Raw genomic sequence first — 15,978 nt, 5'->3', positions numbered from 1 at the left:
TTAGAAATTCCATATGACCCAGCGATCTCCCTTCTAGGGAGCTTAAGACATCACACTACAGTGATATATGCATATTAATGCTTATAGCAGCATAATTTATATCAGATAAAGCCTGGAAGCAGCCTATATACTCATCAACAGATGACTGGATAACGAAAATGTGGTATCTATAAATAATGGAATGATACTCTGCTATAAAGAAGGGCAAATTTGAGACATTTGTAGGAGAATGGATGGACCTGGAAAATATAATGCCGAATGAAATAAGTCAGACACACAAGCTTGAATACCATATGGTATCTCTCATTTGAGTAAGGAAAAGTACAAACTAAGAGAAAAATGAAGGATAGAATGAGACAAGGGGATGGATCTCTTGCAGATGGAAGGGGTCTAGGGAATCAAGGGTGAAGGGAGAGGAGAAGGGGAAATAGAGTGAGGATATGCCATGTGCAGGATCCTAATAACCTCAATGAATGTTGACATTATATGCCATAAACATGAACTAAGATTAGTAGTATCAACAAGAATGACAAGGGGGAATTAGAGGAAGAGGAGTGAAGGGGGAGGGAAAGAGATTTAAAAAAAGAAACAAGCAATATTACGTACATGTACCAACTACCTAAGATGACTGTAAAATGCACGTATTGCAAACATATACTAATAAATATAAAGATAACTGCTCCTCAGGCTTTGGCATCACCAATGTAGGAAAGCAATTTTTCTTGAGGTAATGGCAAATTAACACCACTATACAAAATATGGCCAATTTAATGCTTGCCAGCATTGGTTTAGGAATTATGAGGCATTTATAACCAAAAATAGATAAAAAAGGGGGTACTAATGTCTTCTTTCAAGACTGCCATATTCTTAAGATTCCTTGTTATTCTGTGGAGTAAGGACTTCTAAAGTTTTTTTCAAAATTGCTTATATTATTCAGACTTTAGTTTTATGAAATTTGAAAAGTATTATAAAAACTATAAAATTAATTTGTCCAGGAATTATAAATTTTGAACAGATAGTTTAAAAAATATATGCCTCTCAAGCCTGATATTTGATTCTTTGTCCATTTGAGCTAGTTGTGACAGTTGGGTATTGAGGTCCCCTGCTAGATCTGTGTTGATGTTTTATCTTAGGTCCAGTAGTGTTTTTTTATGGAGTGGGGTGCCCTGACGTGCAGTGCATATATGTTCATAATTGTTATCTCTTCCTGTTGAATTATTCCCTCAACCAACATGTAGTGACCTTCTTTGCCTCTTATTTGTTTTGGTTTGAAGTCGCTTTGTCTGAAGATAGGATAGCTACTCTTGCTTATTTTCAAGTTCTTGTTGCAGGGAGTCTTGTTTTCCATCTTCTGATTTTTTAGTCTATGAGGGTTTTTTTTTGTTTTTTTTAATGATTAAATGTGTTTCTTGTATACAGCACACATCATTAGGTTTTGCTTCTTGATCCATGCTGTCAATCTGTGCTTTTTGATTGAGGAATTGAGACCATTCACAACGAGAGATATTACTGAAAGGTACTGACTTACTTTTGTCATTGTATTATTTTCCTGTTGCTAGTTTCCTTTTTTCCCTTTCTGTTTAACTGCTCACCCTGCCTGGTATATTCATTCTATTAGACTTTTTGGCATTGTTGGCTACCAGACCTTTTTAAATTCTTTAAAATTCTAAGAGTTTCTTGCAAAACTGAGGCAGGAGGATCACACATTCAAGATAGGATTTTGGCACTGTCCATAGCACGTTATACACAGACTCCATCCCATTCTGTCCTATGGAGTCAGCAATTCTAGGGCTAGAAGCTCAGATATCTTTATTTTTCTACAGTTCCTAAGAATATTTGGATGTTTTGCCAGACCTGAAACCTTACTGGCCTAGAGAATAATGTACATATTAAAACAGCTTGATCCTGGCATGTCAAACTCTTTCCTATTTCAGGGATTTTTGGCATTGTCATCTCTTCATTAAATTGTTGGGTAATTATCTTTTTCTCAGTAAAGTCTTACCTGTTCACTGTTCAAAGTAACCAACCAAGAAGTAAATCTTAGCACTTGTCTGACATTTTGTTTATTTTTGTTATGTTTTCCTCATTAGAATATATGTACCCAAAAAAGCATGGACATGGTAATTTCAATGCCTAGAAGAGAGCTGGGTACATAAAAGGTGGTGACTAAGTATTCACAGAATGAAAAATCAAGTTGGCAGGTTTAGGAAATTATTTTGGGATCTTCTTATGTAATATAGTTGAAATATAATGAAATTCTTTAAGCTGTCTTGAGTAAGATTGGGATAATAAATATCTTGAGAATTTCTCTCGCCAGTTTGGAAATTTTACTGTATGATAGCTCATGTCACCTTACTGGTTAATAGAAAATATTTGGGACAGCATTTTATAGAGGATAACTGCAACTCTGAACATCTATCTAATCAGTTCAATAATAATTTCCAAATGTACTTAATGGACTATTAAATCATAATTAGAAATCAAATTTTGCTAGGCTGCAAAAGATGTCAAAATCATGTATACTCAGACTAAGATATTTTAAAATTAAAATTTTATTTAATTAGTATTCCTCAGAGATAGATATTTTTAAATTAAAATTTTATTTAATTAGTGTTCCCGTAATCTATATTAAAATTTATTTGTACCCTGCTGACTTACGAAAATATATGTAGGCCAAGAGACATATACAAAAAGAGCTTGTGGTGGTTTAAAAAATTCAGTGATATAAAACAGCAAACAACAACAACAACAAAAGGCTCAGGCTCTCCCACAGTTTAAGGTTTAAGGGATAGAAAAAAATATGAATAAGGTGGAAAAACTTCTATATAAGTTGTTTTGTGGGGTGTTTGAAAACATTATTTCCTTTCACCTAATTTTTGTGAGTTCAAGTTAATGGATTTCTATTGCATTCCTGTTGTCATTACTGCCAAATGCTTTCGTATGGATGAGGCAGATACCTGGTTATTTAAGGAGCAGGATAAATAGGGCAAGACAGCTTTCCCTATCCCCAATTCACCAGGGAACCTTTGAGAATTCCACCTGACATGAGGACAGCACTGTGCTCTTAAACAATCTGCAGTTTGATCCGATTGTTCCCCTGTGGGGGAGGCAGGCCACAGCTCACTCAAGAGTCATTGATTGGATTAACAGCCTAATTCCCAACAGATGAATAGAATACTGATGTCTTGTCAGCCCAGATCACAAAAGGAAAACACAATCTGCTTCTACAGCTCAGAGATTTAACTCTTTATGTACCTTGAAGCTACAATTTCCATTCTGAGTACCGTAATTCAGAATTATTTGCCGACAAATATTATCAAATGTGATTTTGTTACCATCTTTAAGCTTTCATTTTCTTCTGTAAAAATTTTTTAAAATGTTTACAAATAAGGGAAGGTTTTTTTTATTTCCAGGTTTACTGCCCACATTACTCTTCCTGTCTAAATTCTGTCCTGGGGACCCAATAAAGTAGGCCTTAGCCTATGCGATGGGAAGAAAACTAACAAAATCAATATATATTTAAAGATAAAACTATTCTGAGCTATTTTTCTGGCATGACCACTTTTATTAAGAGGAATGAATGACTGTATTAAGAGGAATAGATTCTCAATAAATGTTAGTTTTAGTTTATTTCTCTATTTCACCTCTACTTCTCAACCCTTCTGTAATTTAATAACTTTTGCAAATGGCTATACAACTCAGAACCAACTAAGGTCTTATACATGATACAGATTGTAAAAAATAACAAAACACTTCAAGTCACCTATGAGTTAGAATTATATAATAAATACATATTCCATATCTTCTATGGTTGTGAGGCAAAGATGTCATATTACAGGCAACTTTAATAATATTTTATTTTGTATAAAAAGTAAAATATAACAGTATACAAAATAAAATACAACAGGAAAGATTGGTTTTTATCAGTAGTGAGATAAAACAATAATGGTAGTGGCTAATAGTGTTTACTGGGCAATTTACATATGTTCTTCTATTTAATTCACTTGACAATTCTCGAAATAGGCATTAAATTATCTTGTTTCACAAATGAAGAAACTAAAGCTCAATCAGCTTAAGGAAATGTAAAGGTCACATGATTTGCAAGTAGCAGAGTCAGAACTTAGATCTGTGGCCCAAAGCTTATGCTTCTAAATATTACTAAAATTTCATGAGTTTTTCTGCATATCTTCATATTTATATGGAGATTCTCCAGTATTCTGAGGTATTAAAATTAAGATTCAGTCTTCTTTTTGCAGTCTGAATTATTCTTTTGGGAAAACATCTCTATGTGCATGGGTGTGGTGTTGTGTACTAAAATCTTTTTACTAAAATCTTTGTTGTGTACTAAAGTCTTTTTCTTTAAGACATTTCTTCAAGGATCTCACAATAGCCTCCCCAAATTTGCCATGTCAAAAGCAAGTCTCTCTTTTTTGCCATTCTTTGAAGTCATATTCAACTTCTACTCCCTTTATTTCTTATATTGTCTTTCACCAAGTTAGGATGACTGAATTCTCCATCTGTACTGTCTCTAATTCTTTCTTTTTCCACAGTAATAGAATCTATCCAGGCTCTAATCTCCTAATCCATTAACTCCTACAAGATTTTCCTTAATAATTTATCTGGTCCCTTGTCCCTTTTGCATGCATTTTCCTAAACATGACACTCTTCTCTTTAAAACTCTGAAGTGTATTCCAATTGTCTTCAAGTTGGGTCAGAATTTTTAACTATGGATTTTCCTTGTCTTGATTAGAATTTTGCATAGAATGATTTTAAAAATTAATATTGCACATACAGGAAGTTTGGTACAGTTCAAATATAAGAATATATTGTGTAACAAACATATACTAGGTAATACAATATTACATTATAATTGAATTTCTTATAGTTATGCTTCTATAACAGCCATTATGTTAAAAGATATTTTTAATATCAAATTACTGGAAAGAGATGACTATATTATTTAGAAACAGGCAAGTAAAAAGTTCAAGTAACACCAAAATCAAACCAAAAACTGTTCACAAAATATACATGGCATAAAAGATCTTTACTTAATCTGCTAGAGATTTTTCCTGACTCAGAGATGCTCTTCTTTAAGAATATAAAGTTATACTTGTATAGCATTTTACAGAGCACTTTTTTTTTTTTGCTTAAATTCTTTTATCGGTACATTTTAGATATACAATACTTTTACATTTATCATTGGGTGCTTGTACCTGTACATGATGTATCTTGGTTATTTTTTCCCCATTACCTGTGCGCCCTTCACCCCTCCACCCTTCCCTATTTACATAGACTTCGTTTCCATTTTTTTTTCTTTTCTCATAATTTTCCCTTTCTATTCTTTCCTTTCCCCATTTCCTCTCACCACCCCTACCCCTTTGGACCTTTTCCTATTTCAAAGTATCAATTATTAGTTATTAATCCTTTTAATCCTTATTTATACTCTCAGTTTCTCACACTAGAGAAACTATTTGGTATTTACACGTGTGTCTCATTTATTTCACTTAAGAGTATGGCCTCAATATGCATCCATTTAGCTATAAATGACTCTAGTTTCTCATTCTTTATGGCTGAGTAGTACTCCATTTTATAAAAAAACCACATCTTCTTTATCCAGTTTCTAGTTGATGGGCACTTGAGCTGTTTCCAAGCTTTAGCTATTACAAACTTACAGAGCAGTTTTATATAAACCAATTATTTGAACATTCTGAAGTAGGTTGGATAGGTATTAATAGTTTTATTTTATGAATAAGGAAATTCAAGTTCAGCAAATAAATGACTTGCTCAAAACAAGATAGCAAGCCAAACTGCAGAATTAGGACTTAAATATGTTTTCTATATGACTGGAATAAGAAATGTAAGTTTTGAAATATTAATGTCTAATTCCTACTTATAGGTCACAAGGAAAAGCTGGATAATAAGACATTTGGTATCAATATTTTGAAATCTCTTTCCAAATATTTTGCCAATGTTCATTCAGTTAAGAATGAAGAAATCCAATTAAGGAGCGGATGATCCTAGTAACTAAAAAGATAACTTTATACTAAAATAAGTTACCTAAAGCAAGTGTTTAAAAGATATGAATGTTACAAATACATTCTGAATCAAGACAGTTCCTGTTAGAGTTTCCCTAAGGAGGTGAAAGACCTTCAGAAGGCTTCTCCACAAATCCTTTTCTCAGTACCTGAAATGAACCTTCCTTTGCTCAGTGCCTTCATGTAATAGAGTACATAAAGATGTAAACTGCATCCTTATATGCTAAAGACTTGGCAGCGTTTCCATGGTGCCAGTGACCTGATACTGTACTCTAATGCCAGCAGAGGGTGTTTGATAAGCTCTCATGATTCTTTGTTCTTTCATATTATGTGAACTCTTACATTCAGGGGAAATTTTTAGGCCACAATAATATAAACTGGGTATGCAGAAATCTTTGTTCTAGATACCCTAGTTAGGCATAAAGTTACCTGGCAATGCTGGAAAGCATAACAGGCCTGTTTACTAACTCATCTTTAAAAAGTAATACCGTGAAAGGTATATGAATTTTAGTATACCAGAGGTTTGAACATTTTACATGTCTACAAACCTTAGATCCCTATCATGTAACACAAAACAGCATTTTAGCACATAAAAAGTAATATCAATATCACGAAGAAAACAAAACCAAAACAAAAAAAGCAAAATAAAAGCAACTTTAATAATAACAATTACTAAAAATAAAATCAGTAGTGCATCCTTTGTGGTAATAGCAATGCACAGTACTTGTCTGATTGTGGAAACCAGGTTAAAGACGAGGGCTTCGACAGTTGTGTCCTGAAACTAGCAGACTGCAGGTTTTATAAATACATACAGAAATAATTAAAATATAAGGGGTTTAGAGGGATTAATCTCCTTTAAATAATCTTGCCACAAAGCCTGTAAAGACACTGCTGGCACCAGGCCCATGTCAGACCAGCTGTCGGATATCAGAGCAGCACAGAGATTAACTACTACCACTTCTGCACTGACCTCCTCTCTGCAGTCTTCTCTAAACTCCATCTTTGTACTTATTGTTTCAGAGGGAAGGTTTAGCTTAAAAGTACCTGGTACAATGTGGAAGATTATCATTTGACTTAATTTACCTATCCTCAGCTGAGGTAAAAAGAAAGCCACACGAAAGTTGGTACTGGAAGAGAATCACAAGATGCAGGGCTCACAGGACTCTAGGGAAATGTAAAAGGGCTCCAGAAAAGTGCTGATTACCTGATTCCATTCATTTATCCCATGGCAATGTCAAAGTCACCTTTAATTACTTTCAAACTGAGTTTTAAGTAATGAAGATAGGACCTTTAATTCTAAAGGATGCACAAAGGATAAATCTTTAAAAACAAATTTATTTTGCTTCAAAGTCAGCCATAAATTTAACAAATATTTTAAAAAGTTGACAGTGTCAACAAATAAAACAATATTTATAGTGCATGGTTTTCTTTCGGTGAGATACGATTTTTTTTCCTGGGGGGGCATATGTATACCTCTATTGTATAGTGTCTCTATGACTTTCAAAAGAAACCATTAAAAAATATCTTTGAGGATTACATCAAATCGATGTATGTAGAATTCCTTTTAAAATATAAAGTGTTATGCAAATATAAAATGTTCATACTGCTTTATGAAAAGTATTTGTTAAGATGGAATTTACTTGCACTAATGGAAAGAACAGAAGCATGAAACTGAAAACTATGATGACTCACTACAAAGCATGTTAAACATTATAAGAATAGGTGTGGTTGTCGTCACATGTATTCTTCAACCAGAAGAAAATAAAATTAGCCACTGGAATAATTTCTTTCAGTGGAGTCTCTAGATTTCTAAGCTTTTATTCTAGTTTTGCTGCAGTGACTTTTGGATAAGTCAGCAAATCTGTCTCCAGTATAATTTCTTCTTGTCAAATAATAGTGAATGTTTTTGTTTTCTATTTATTTCACAAGTGCATTTTAAGCATAGATGAATAAGTAACATATGTCTAACTCTCTAGACTCTAGAGCAAAGTAACTATTACATCAGTTCTAAGTATTTCAAAACAAATAGTACTGCTATAGCTATAGAATATAACATTCTGGATAACACAATTACTGTATTTCCTACAATGAATATTATCATTTTTCAAGGAATCAAAATATCAACGATCTTTTAAAAATTTTAATTGGTAAGAAAGTGCTTTGGGTATGTACATGGTTAAGGGCAGAAATTCTTGTTGAAAATAATTTTTATGATATCAGAATATCATAAACAACAGGTTTAACCTGCTAGTATGCAACTAGTCATAGACTATATGTTTGGTTTCTCAAAATAACACACAGGGACCCATCTTTTCTCTCCTGCATCTTCTCTAAAATGAAAGTTCAGCCTCATGTTATTTTCTCCCTTCAGACTGGGTTTTAATAACTGCTAATGAAAGAGCCAAATGTTGAATAAATGTCTGTCCACTCAAGACTGTATATTTTTTCACCCATCAGGGTGCACTCAGATGTTAATTAATTTCATACTAAATGATTTGATTCAAATTTTGAACTAGTGTTCCAGAGGTGAGTACCTCTTTTCACACATTTCCCAAGGCCCATAGCTGTCCAATTGTGGGGTCCAGATTAGCAGTATCATTTTCTCCTGGGAATTTGTTAAAATGGAATTCCAGAGCCCACCCCAGAATTACTGAATCAGAAACTCTGAGGGATGGGTCTAGCTCTTTGTTTTAGCAAGCTGTAGCTGAATGTAATGTAAGCTAACATTTGAGAACCATTACCCTACGCTAGTATATTCTCTGTAAATGAGCACCAGCTTTTGGACAAATAGAAGTAAATATCAACTCCAGGGAAGTAATTAAATGTGATAAAAAGTTTTATTATATATTATTTTAAATGGTTTATTTTATTCCTTAATTTTTAAATTTAAGCATACTGTACTTAACAGAATTTCTTTTCCGATGAAAAACTGCCTATCAGAGAACCAATCGTAGTAAGGCACACTGTTTTTATAGTTGTATAACATAAAGTGACATTTATTGGAGCTTCACATAAGACTTTTCCATCAACGGATGTGTTGGAAGAGCAATAACCAAGTATGCTGTGTTGGGCAAATACCTATACATCAGGACACTTTTCAAAGCCATCAGGCAAAGGGGGTCAGTTGAATTCTTTTTTTTTACTGCACAGCTAATGCTTTAAGAGTGTCTTGATGGAATCAAGGAAATTGGATTGTACCCCCATTTGCTGGGCTAAAACAAGCCTTTTTTATTTATCCCATTAGAGGAACACAAGAGAACCCTTTTAAATGTCACTAAAAATTTCCCTGCATTGCAAAACCCAGTCAAAAGGGTTTTAATTTTCTCTGAGAACTCTTAAGTAATGCAGTATGTCAAGGTTTAATAAATTGTAGGTGGGGATAGTTTTCATTAGAAACAACTTCCCCTTTTTTTAAAACAGGTGCTTAGACATGCTAAGACTTTTCTGTATCAAGAGCGGGTCAAGGCACTCCCTTAAACAGCAGAGAACTCAATTTCAGTTCAAATAATAAATAAATGAACAATAATAGAATCCATAAAATCTTTGAAACAAATTTTATAGACATTTAAAAAAATGTTTTCAAATGTATTGAAAATGATGGTTAGTCTTTTATAATTGATATTTCTGCATTGAGTTTTTTGAACAATTTCTTCAGGAATGTGGTCTTGAACAAAGCCAACACTAAAAGGAAAGCACATACATTAGGCATTCAACAGCCTTCTAAAAGAAATAACAGACAAAAATAGATACTATGTATTCCCAAACCATGCAAACAATGACTACTATTTGTAGTGGGGTGAAAGTCCACATTTTATAACTTTCACAATGTTATGGAACATTAATTTAAAAACAAGTTAATTTATATGTTATGTGGATTACATTTATCCCTAGAAACATAATAATGAGGTAGTCTATATTCCTTATCATATATTTATTTTGGTGTATTTGTTGAATAGATATAATCATTAAATATTCTGGGATTTTTGTTTTTGATTCCTCCTCCTTCAATAAAATATTAAAAGTATTTCCAGCTACAAAACATATGTTATAGAGAGAATACCAGAATGAAGGAGTACTTTAAAAAAAAAATGGCACTCTACTTTGTGATACACATGGAGCTACCACTTTTACAGAAATATGTTAACCATACTCATATGAGAGACATGTACCATACTCTATTCTCTAGCTTAAAAAGAGTATAAAGAGAGAGGAAATCATGCCAAATACAAGAGACAATATACCCAGTATTATGAAATGAAATAATTAAATTATATCAATTACTTTTCAATATCTGCTTTTTAAAAATACTTTTATATTAGGGCCAAATGGTATGGGCTCAACAATGAGATAGTTCTTTTTTTTTTTTTTTTTTGGTACCGGGGATCGAACTCACAACCTCGTGCTTGCCAGGCAGGCACTATGCCGCTGAGCTAAATCCCCAGCCCAATAATGAGACAGTTCTATGAGGAATCCTTCAGATTGCTAGTGCCACTTCACTGCTTGTTTTTTTCTCCCAATTTCAGGGGGCTGAACCTAGGGACTTGTGCATGTTTGATGAGTGCTTTACCATCAAGCTATATTCCCAACCCTTATTATTTTGAGACAGTCTCACTAAGTTTCCTAGGCTGGCCTCAAACTTGCAATCCTCCTGCCTCATCCTCCTGAGTAGCTGGGATTACTGCCCTGTACCACAATACCTGGCTTCACTACTATGTTTTCAGTCTACCCTATGACCATAGCTGTTCCTGAGAGAAGCTAAGTAAAGTACTAGATGATAAAGGAGAAAGACTGGGGAAAGAAAGATTGCCTTTGTGTCATGTGCAATCAGCAATCCTCATATGCTTTAATTAATAATTAGAATTACCATTTAAATATAGTACTAGTATCTTCTTTTATGGGAACCTCAGTTTTGTAACTCACATTCCTAGCAACTTAACGCAGTCACTATTTATCATTCAATCCATTATATAAAAAGATTTTATTTCTTGGCTGTTAGCAATGACAACTCAGAAGCTTTAGATGAAATTCTGAGTTGTTAGGTCATACAATGTAATGAGCAACTAAAGGGAAAACAAGTTGAATATGAAAGTAAAGGAGTATGTTAAGCAAAAAGATTCCACAAAGAACATTTAATCTTCACAAGATCTGCCATTGGGTTAACTTTATTATAGTTTCCATAGGACACTTTTGATGCTAATCTAAAATCCTGACATTCAGGAGAATAGAAAAGTGGAGAAAATTTAATGTTCTCTTTACTAGAAAGCAGAAGTTCTTATTCTAGAATCTTGAATTTCCAGACACCCATGGAAGGGTGCCATGCTTCAGCAAGCATGTAAATCTATTAGATGTGTTTGTAAAAATTCTACTTACAAGCCAGGTGTAGTGGCGCACACCTGTAGTCCCAGTACTCTGGGAGGCTGAGGCAGGAGGATTGTCATGAGTTTGAGGCCAGCCTGGGCTCCACAGTGAGTTCAAGACCAGCCTGGACTATGGAGAGAGAGCCCTTATCTCAAAAAAACAAGGAAAAACAATTCTACTTGCAGGGCCGGGGATTTAGCTTAGTGGTTTCGCCGCCTGCTGCGCAAGTGCAAGGACCGGAGTTTGATCCCCGGTACCAAAAAAAAAATTCTACTTACATGTCCTTTTCTTCATACTCTTCCTAAAAAAGGTGAAAGACTAGAGTTCTGGGATAGCCATCTAGATTAAACATGACTGGTCACAAATTGGTAACTGGCTGAAAATGGATGATGCATATATGGAAGTTCATGACACTATTCTCTTTACTTCTGTACATTGTTGGAGATTTTGTAATTAAAAGAATTAAAAAAATCTGCTGTGAAAGGAATTCATTATACACAAGCCAAGTACTGATAGAGGAATGCAGAATATATCTGTTAACTGAAAATGAATTGTCAATATAAGTGATCTTGTATTTCTCTATAAGTCAAAATGAAGATCACATCAAAGTTTTCAATAAGGCAAGTTATTTTATTCTGAATTCATTTTGTTTCACAAAGTTGACACAAAAACGGAAAAAAGGAGAGAAAAAAGATAACTGGTAAAGCAAAGACTGCAAAGACAAAGAAGGTGATGGTTTGGTGCTTGAAGAAGGAGGGGGAAGTAAAAGGAATACAGCGGTGAGTCTAATCAAATCACTTTAAAAAGCCACAGCCTCTCAGAGTTAACCTTGCCAATCAGAGCAAGCAGGAGCAGGAGTGGGAGCAAGAGCATGCTTGTGCACATTAAACTTCACATGTGTCCTTGAACCTATGGTGCACTTCCTACTCCCACAGCAGCCTGGGAAGACTTCGTAATTCTCACCCTTATAAAGAACCTTGAATTCCATTAGAAAGCTCCACGGGAAGGAGAAACCCACAAGTGGCAGCTTGAACCATATAGACAGCTTATACCCTTTACTGATATTGGAAGTGAGTTCATGGGATTAAGTCTGCAAGTCCTGGAAAATTAAAAAGTATGAACACACTGATATACATCATTATGTCAACAAGAATACAAGATATGTCCAAACCATCTTTCCTTTTTTTAAACTTTTATTTTATTTTATTTCTTGTTTGTTTGGTACCTGAGATCGAACTGGGGACCTTGCGCTTGCGAGGCAGGTGGTGGAACCACTGAGCTGAATCCCTGGCCCTAAACTTTTATTTTTGTTTAAATAAGAGTTAGCAAATGTTTAAAACAATGCTACAATAAAGTCTGGGTATTAAGTCTACAATGAAACTCTAACTGATTTGGCTAAAATCCGACTAATGAGGGGCCAGGGATTTAGCTCAGTGGTTCTGCCGCCTGCCTGGCAAGCACAAGGATGCCAAATTTGATCCCTGGCACCAAAAAAAAAAAAAAAAAAAAAGATAAAATCAGACTAATGTAATGGCGGCATCTGTATAATGCTTTGCTATAAAACCATTCATTCAGATGGCATAGCACATTTCATAAATCACACTTTGAATAACAGTGTGAAGGTAGATATCTTGCTTAAATGTTACATTTCTATTAAGTTATAGTTCTACTCTATTCTGTACTAATGAGAAGACATATACAGTTCCAGTAGTACATGTTTAAAAAGGGACAATGATACAATATGGGCAACTAGGATGATGAAAATATTTAGTTTGGAGAAGACTTAAAAAGAAAATGACTACTATTTTGAAATATCAGAATAGTTGTCACATGAAAGGGAGATATGACTTTTCTTCATACTTTTAAGAGTCAGAATTAAAACCAAATTACAAAGGTAGGCAGGCTTAGAGTCAATATGTAGAAAACATTTCTAAAATTAGAGCTTTCTAAAATGGAATAGGCAATTTTGTAAAGTAAAAAGAAATGTTCAAACAGAGGCTAGTTGGGTTAACCACCTTTTGGAAATTTTGAGAGAATTCCTGCACTAAGTGAGAAGTTGAATTAGATGACCTTTAAATTTCTTTCTACCTTTACAATTTTTACCATTTGGATTTATTGAAGGTTACACAGTGGCAGAATAGAAACTGGAATCCAGATAACTTGACTGCAAATCTAGTCTTTTAAAACACAAGGTTATAAACCCTTCAAATATCTTCAGGCAGAAAATATTAAGAGTTAGGTCAACTGGGTCAGGGAAGCAACAGTGAAGGTGTGGGAAGCAGAGGGCGAACGGCCTGTCAACAGAGGGCAGTAGTCACTCAGCTCTGGACAGCTTGTCGCCATATGGGAATGTGCCCAGGACTGCCATATTTTCATTTTCCAAGAGAAGCAAAATTCACACTTTTATGTGAAATTAATTGCCAGTTAATTACAAATAAACTGTGGGCTCACACTATAGGTGTTAAACAAAAAAAACCTTTTGACTGTACATGACTCATACCAGTTTGTAACCATGAGATTTTCCTCAAGTACTCCATTCTTAAACTATTGATTTTTAAAAATCTTTTTCTAGATTCTTCAAATTTATTAATATCCTTCTTGAAATACAAAAATTTAAGCTTTATGCTTTATATTAGTTACTGTCTAATAATTGCTATTTATATAAGTTTGCTCTGGCTTTTACAGATTATATTTCTATTACTATAGTGGCCACTACTATTAAATTGGCTTTTGTAAGATCAGCACTGGATTGCAGTCTTATTGTTCAGCTATCATCCCAAAGGCCATCAAATTTTTTTACTGATGATTTTTGTGCATAATCAATCCTTATACATGTCTACATGAATATGACCCATACATGTATTTGAATATGACCCATAAATATTCTATGGCACTTATGGAAAGACCATATTTCCTTTGAAAAGTCATTTTTCTTAATTATCTTATTCCAATCATTTAGGTATTAACTACTCTGTAAGTATATCTCACCAAATCAGGAAAATTGGTGATTTCTAGAACTTATTCTATTTACTTAGTACTAAGCAAATGCTCACTTGGGAGCATTTTTTGTGTGTGTGAAATTCCTTCATCTTTAATTCTTACAATGTGACATCTAAAACAGCATTTTAAACTCAGCAGAAAAAAGCACAGCCAAATATATTTTATAACATGCATATATTTAAATAATGAATCTCAGAAATTGTCAATGAGCCATTTCAACATTCATTTAATTCTTCTAAGGCAGATTACTGATCCTGATTCATTTCTGAATTCAATGAGGAAGAATTGCCTGATTTTTTAAAATGTCAAGAATTATAAATTAATACACTTCTGAGGGCACAATTAACTTTAAGGATCACAAAATGTTGAGATTCAACTGTAGTAGCGAAGATGTTCAGAAACCTGTGTGGTAAAGAAGATGGACTACCTAAAGATAAAAACCAATTCTTTTGTTTCCAAGCTTACAACAGTGTAATATGTCAACAATTTCTGGTTTATAGCAATAGTAAGAGAGAAAGTAGCCATTAGGAACAATTTACTATTACAGGTCATAGCACTTTGACAGTGTCCTATAACTCAGTTAGATGTAAAAATAAGATGACACTGGGTGTTCTATGAACCCAAAGTAATTTGAACTTTATTCACACTGTACTGTGAGCCAGTTGTTCATTCTCAGACATGCATTTAGCAAAAGAAGTGATAATTCAATATAAAAATTTATTAAATAATCCCAATGAATAAAATATCTACAGGTAAGAATTTCATTAAATTAAAAAAATATAAAGATGGAGAATTTATTCTATATCCTCATGTAATACATCAACATGAGGCTGTAAACTCTAAAAGCACTGAGACAGTGTGACAGAATATGACTATAACAAAACACAGTGGGAGAAAGCATGGAATCTGAAGTCAAACCATCGAGATGAACTTTGCTTATCCTACTGTCTAGTTTTGTGTCCTCAAGCAATTCAAATGACCTCTTCTGAGCATTAGTTTCCTCACAACTATAAAATAAAGACAATGCTACATGGGCTTGTTATGGTTTAGATCAAGAGTCCTCCCCAAAGGCCTCATGTGATACAGGAGGGACTTGTGGAAGGTCGCTGGATCCAGGAGGTGCTGTACTCATCCGTGGAATCATCTACTGGTGAGTTCAACAACTGAATGTGCTATTGGATGATGCAGCCTGGCCAAAAGAGGCAGGTCACCAGGGAAGAGTATATGTCCTTCCCTGACTCCTCCTTTAGCTCTCTCTGCTTCCTGGCCGCCATGATGTGAGCAACTTTCCCTCTGCCTAGGCCCTTCCACCTTGCCGTTTCTGTGTTTGAGCCTGCTGAACAAGGATTGCAACTTCTGAAACATGAGTCAAAATAAACCTCTCCTTTTTAAAGTTGTAGGTGTTAGGTATTGTGTCTCAGCAGTGAGGAAAGTGACAAAGATGGGTCTTTATCGTATAAGGCTAAAATGAGTGATATATATCTTTGTACAATAGAAAAGTGATAAAAATGTTTGCTCTTTAAATATTGGTACAATTTTGGTCAACCAGGAAAACTATGTATTTGCAAATATAGAAATTTCTTTG

At 34.1% G+C, this 15,978-nt stretch overlaps 1 protein-coding gene across 6 annotated transcripts in view; it reads right to left on the bottom strand.

Moving 5' to 3' along the window:
• Acbd6 (acyl-CoA binding domain containing 6) overlaps positions 1–15,978 on the bottom strand; it is a 228,418-nt gene that overhangs the window by 69,704 nt on the left and 142,736 nt on the right. Inside the window, exon 7 of one of the 6 annotated variants that reach the window (XM_021265334.2) lies at positions 9,672–9,716. The exons of the other annotated variants lie outside the window; for them this stretch is intronic. Within the exon in view, the coding sequence (XP_021120993.1) occupies positions 9,687–9,716 (30 nt within the window). The 3' untranslated portion in view covers positions 9,672–9,686. Of the gene's footprint in view, positions 1–9,671; positions 9,717–15,978 lie in introns of those variants that run through there. 6 annotated transcript variants of the gene reach the window in all.

This window comes from Heterocephalus glaber, unplaced genomic scaffold, assembly GCF_053883595.1.
Source record: "Heterocephalus glaber isolate CG9 unplaced genomic scaffold, H.glaber_assembly_v1.0 deba00001600, whole genome shotgun sequence".
NCBI lineage: Eukaryota > Metazoa > Chordata > Mammalia > Rodentia > Bathyergidae > Heterocephalus > Heterocephalus glaber.
This window is presented reverse-complemented; position numbering and strand designations above follow the sequence as displayed.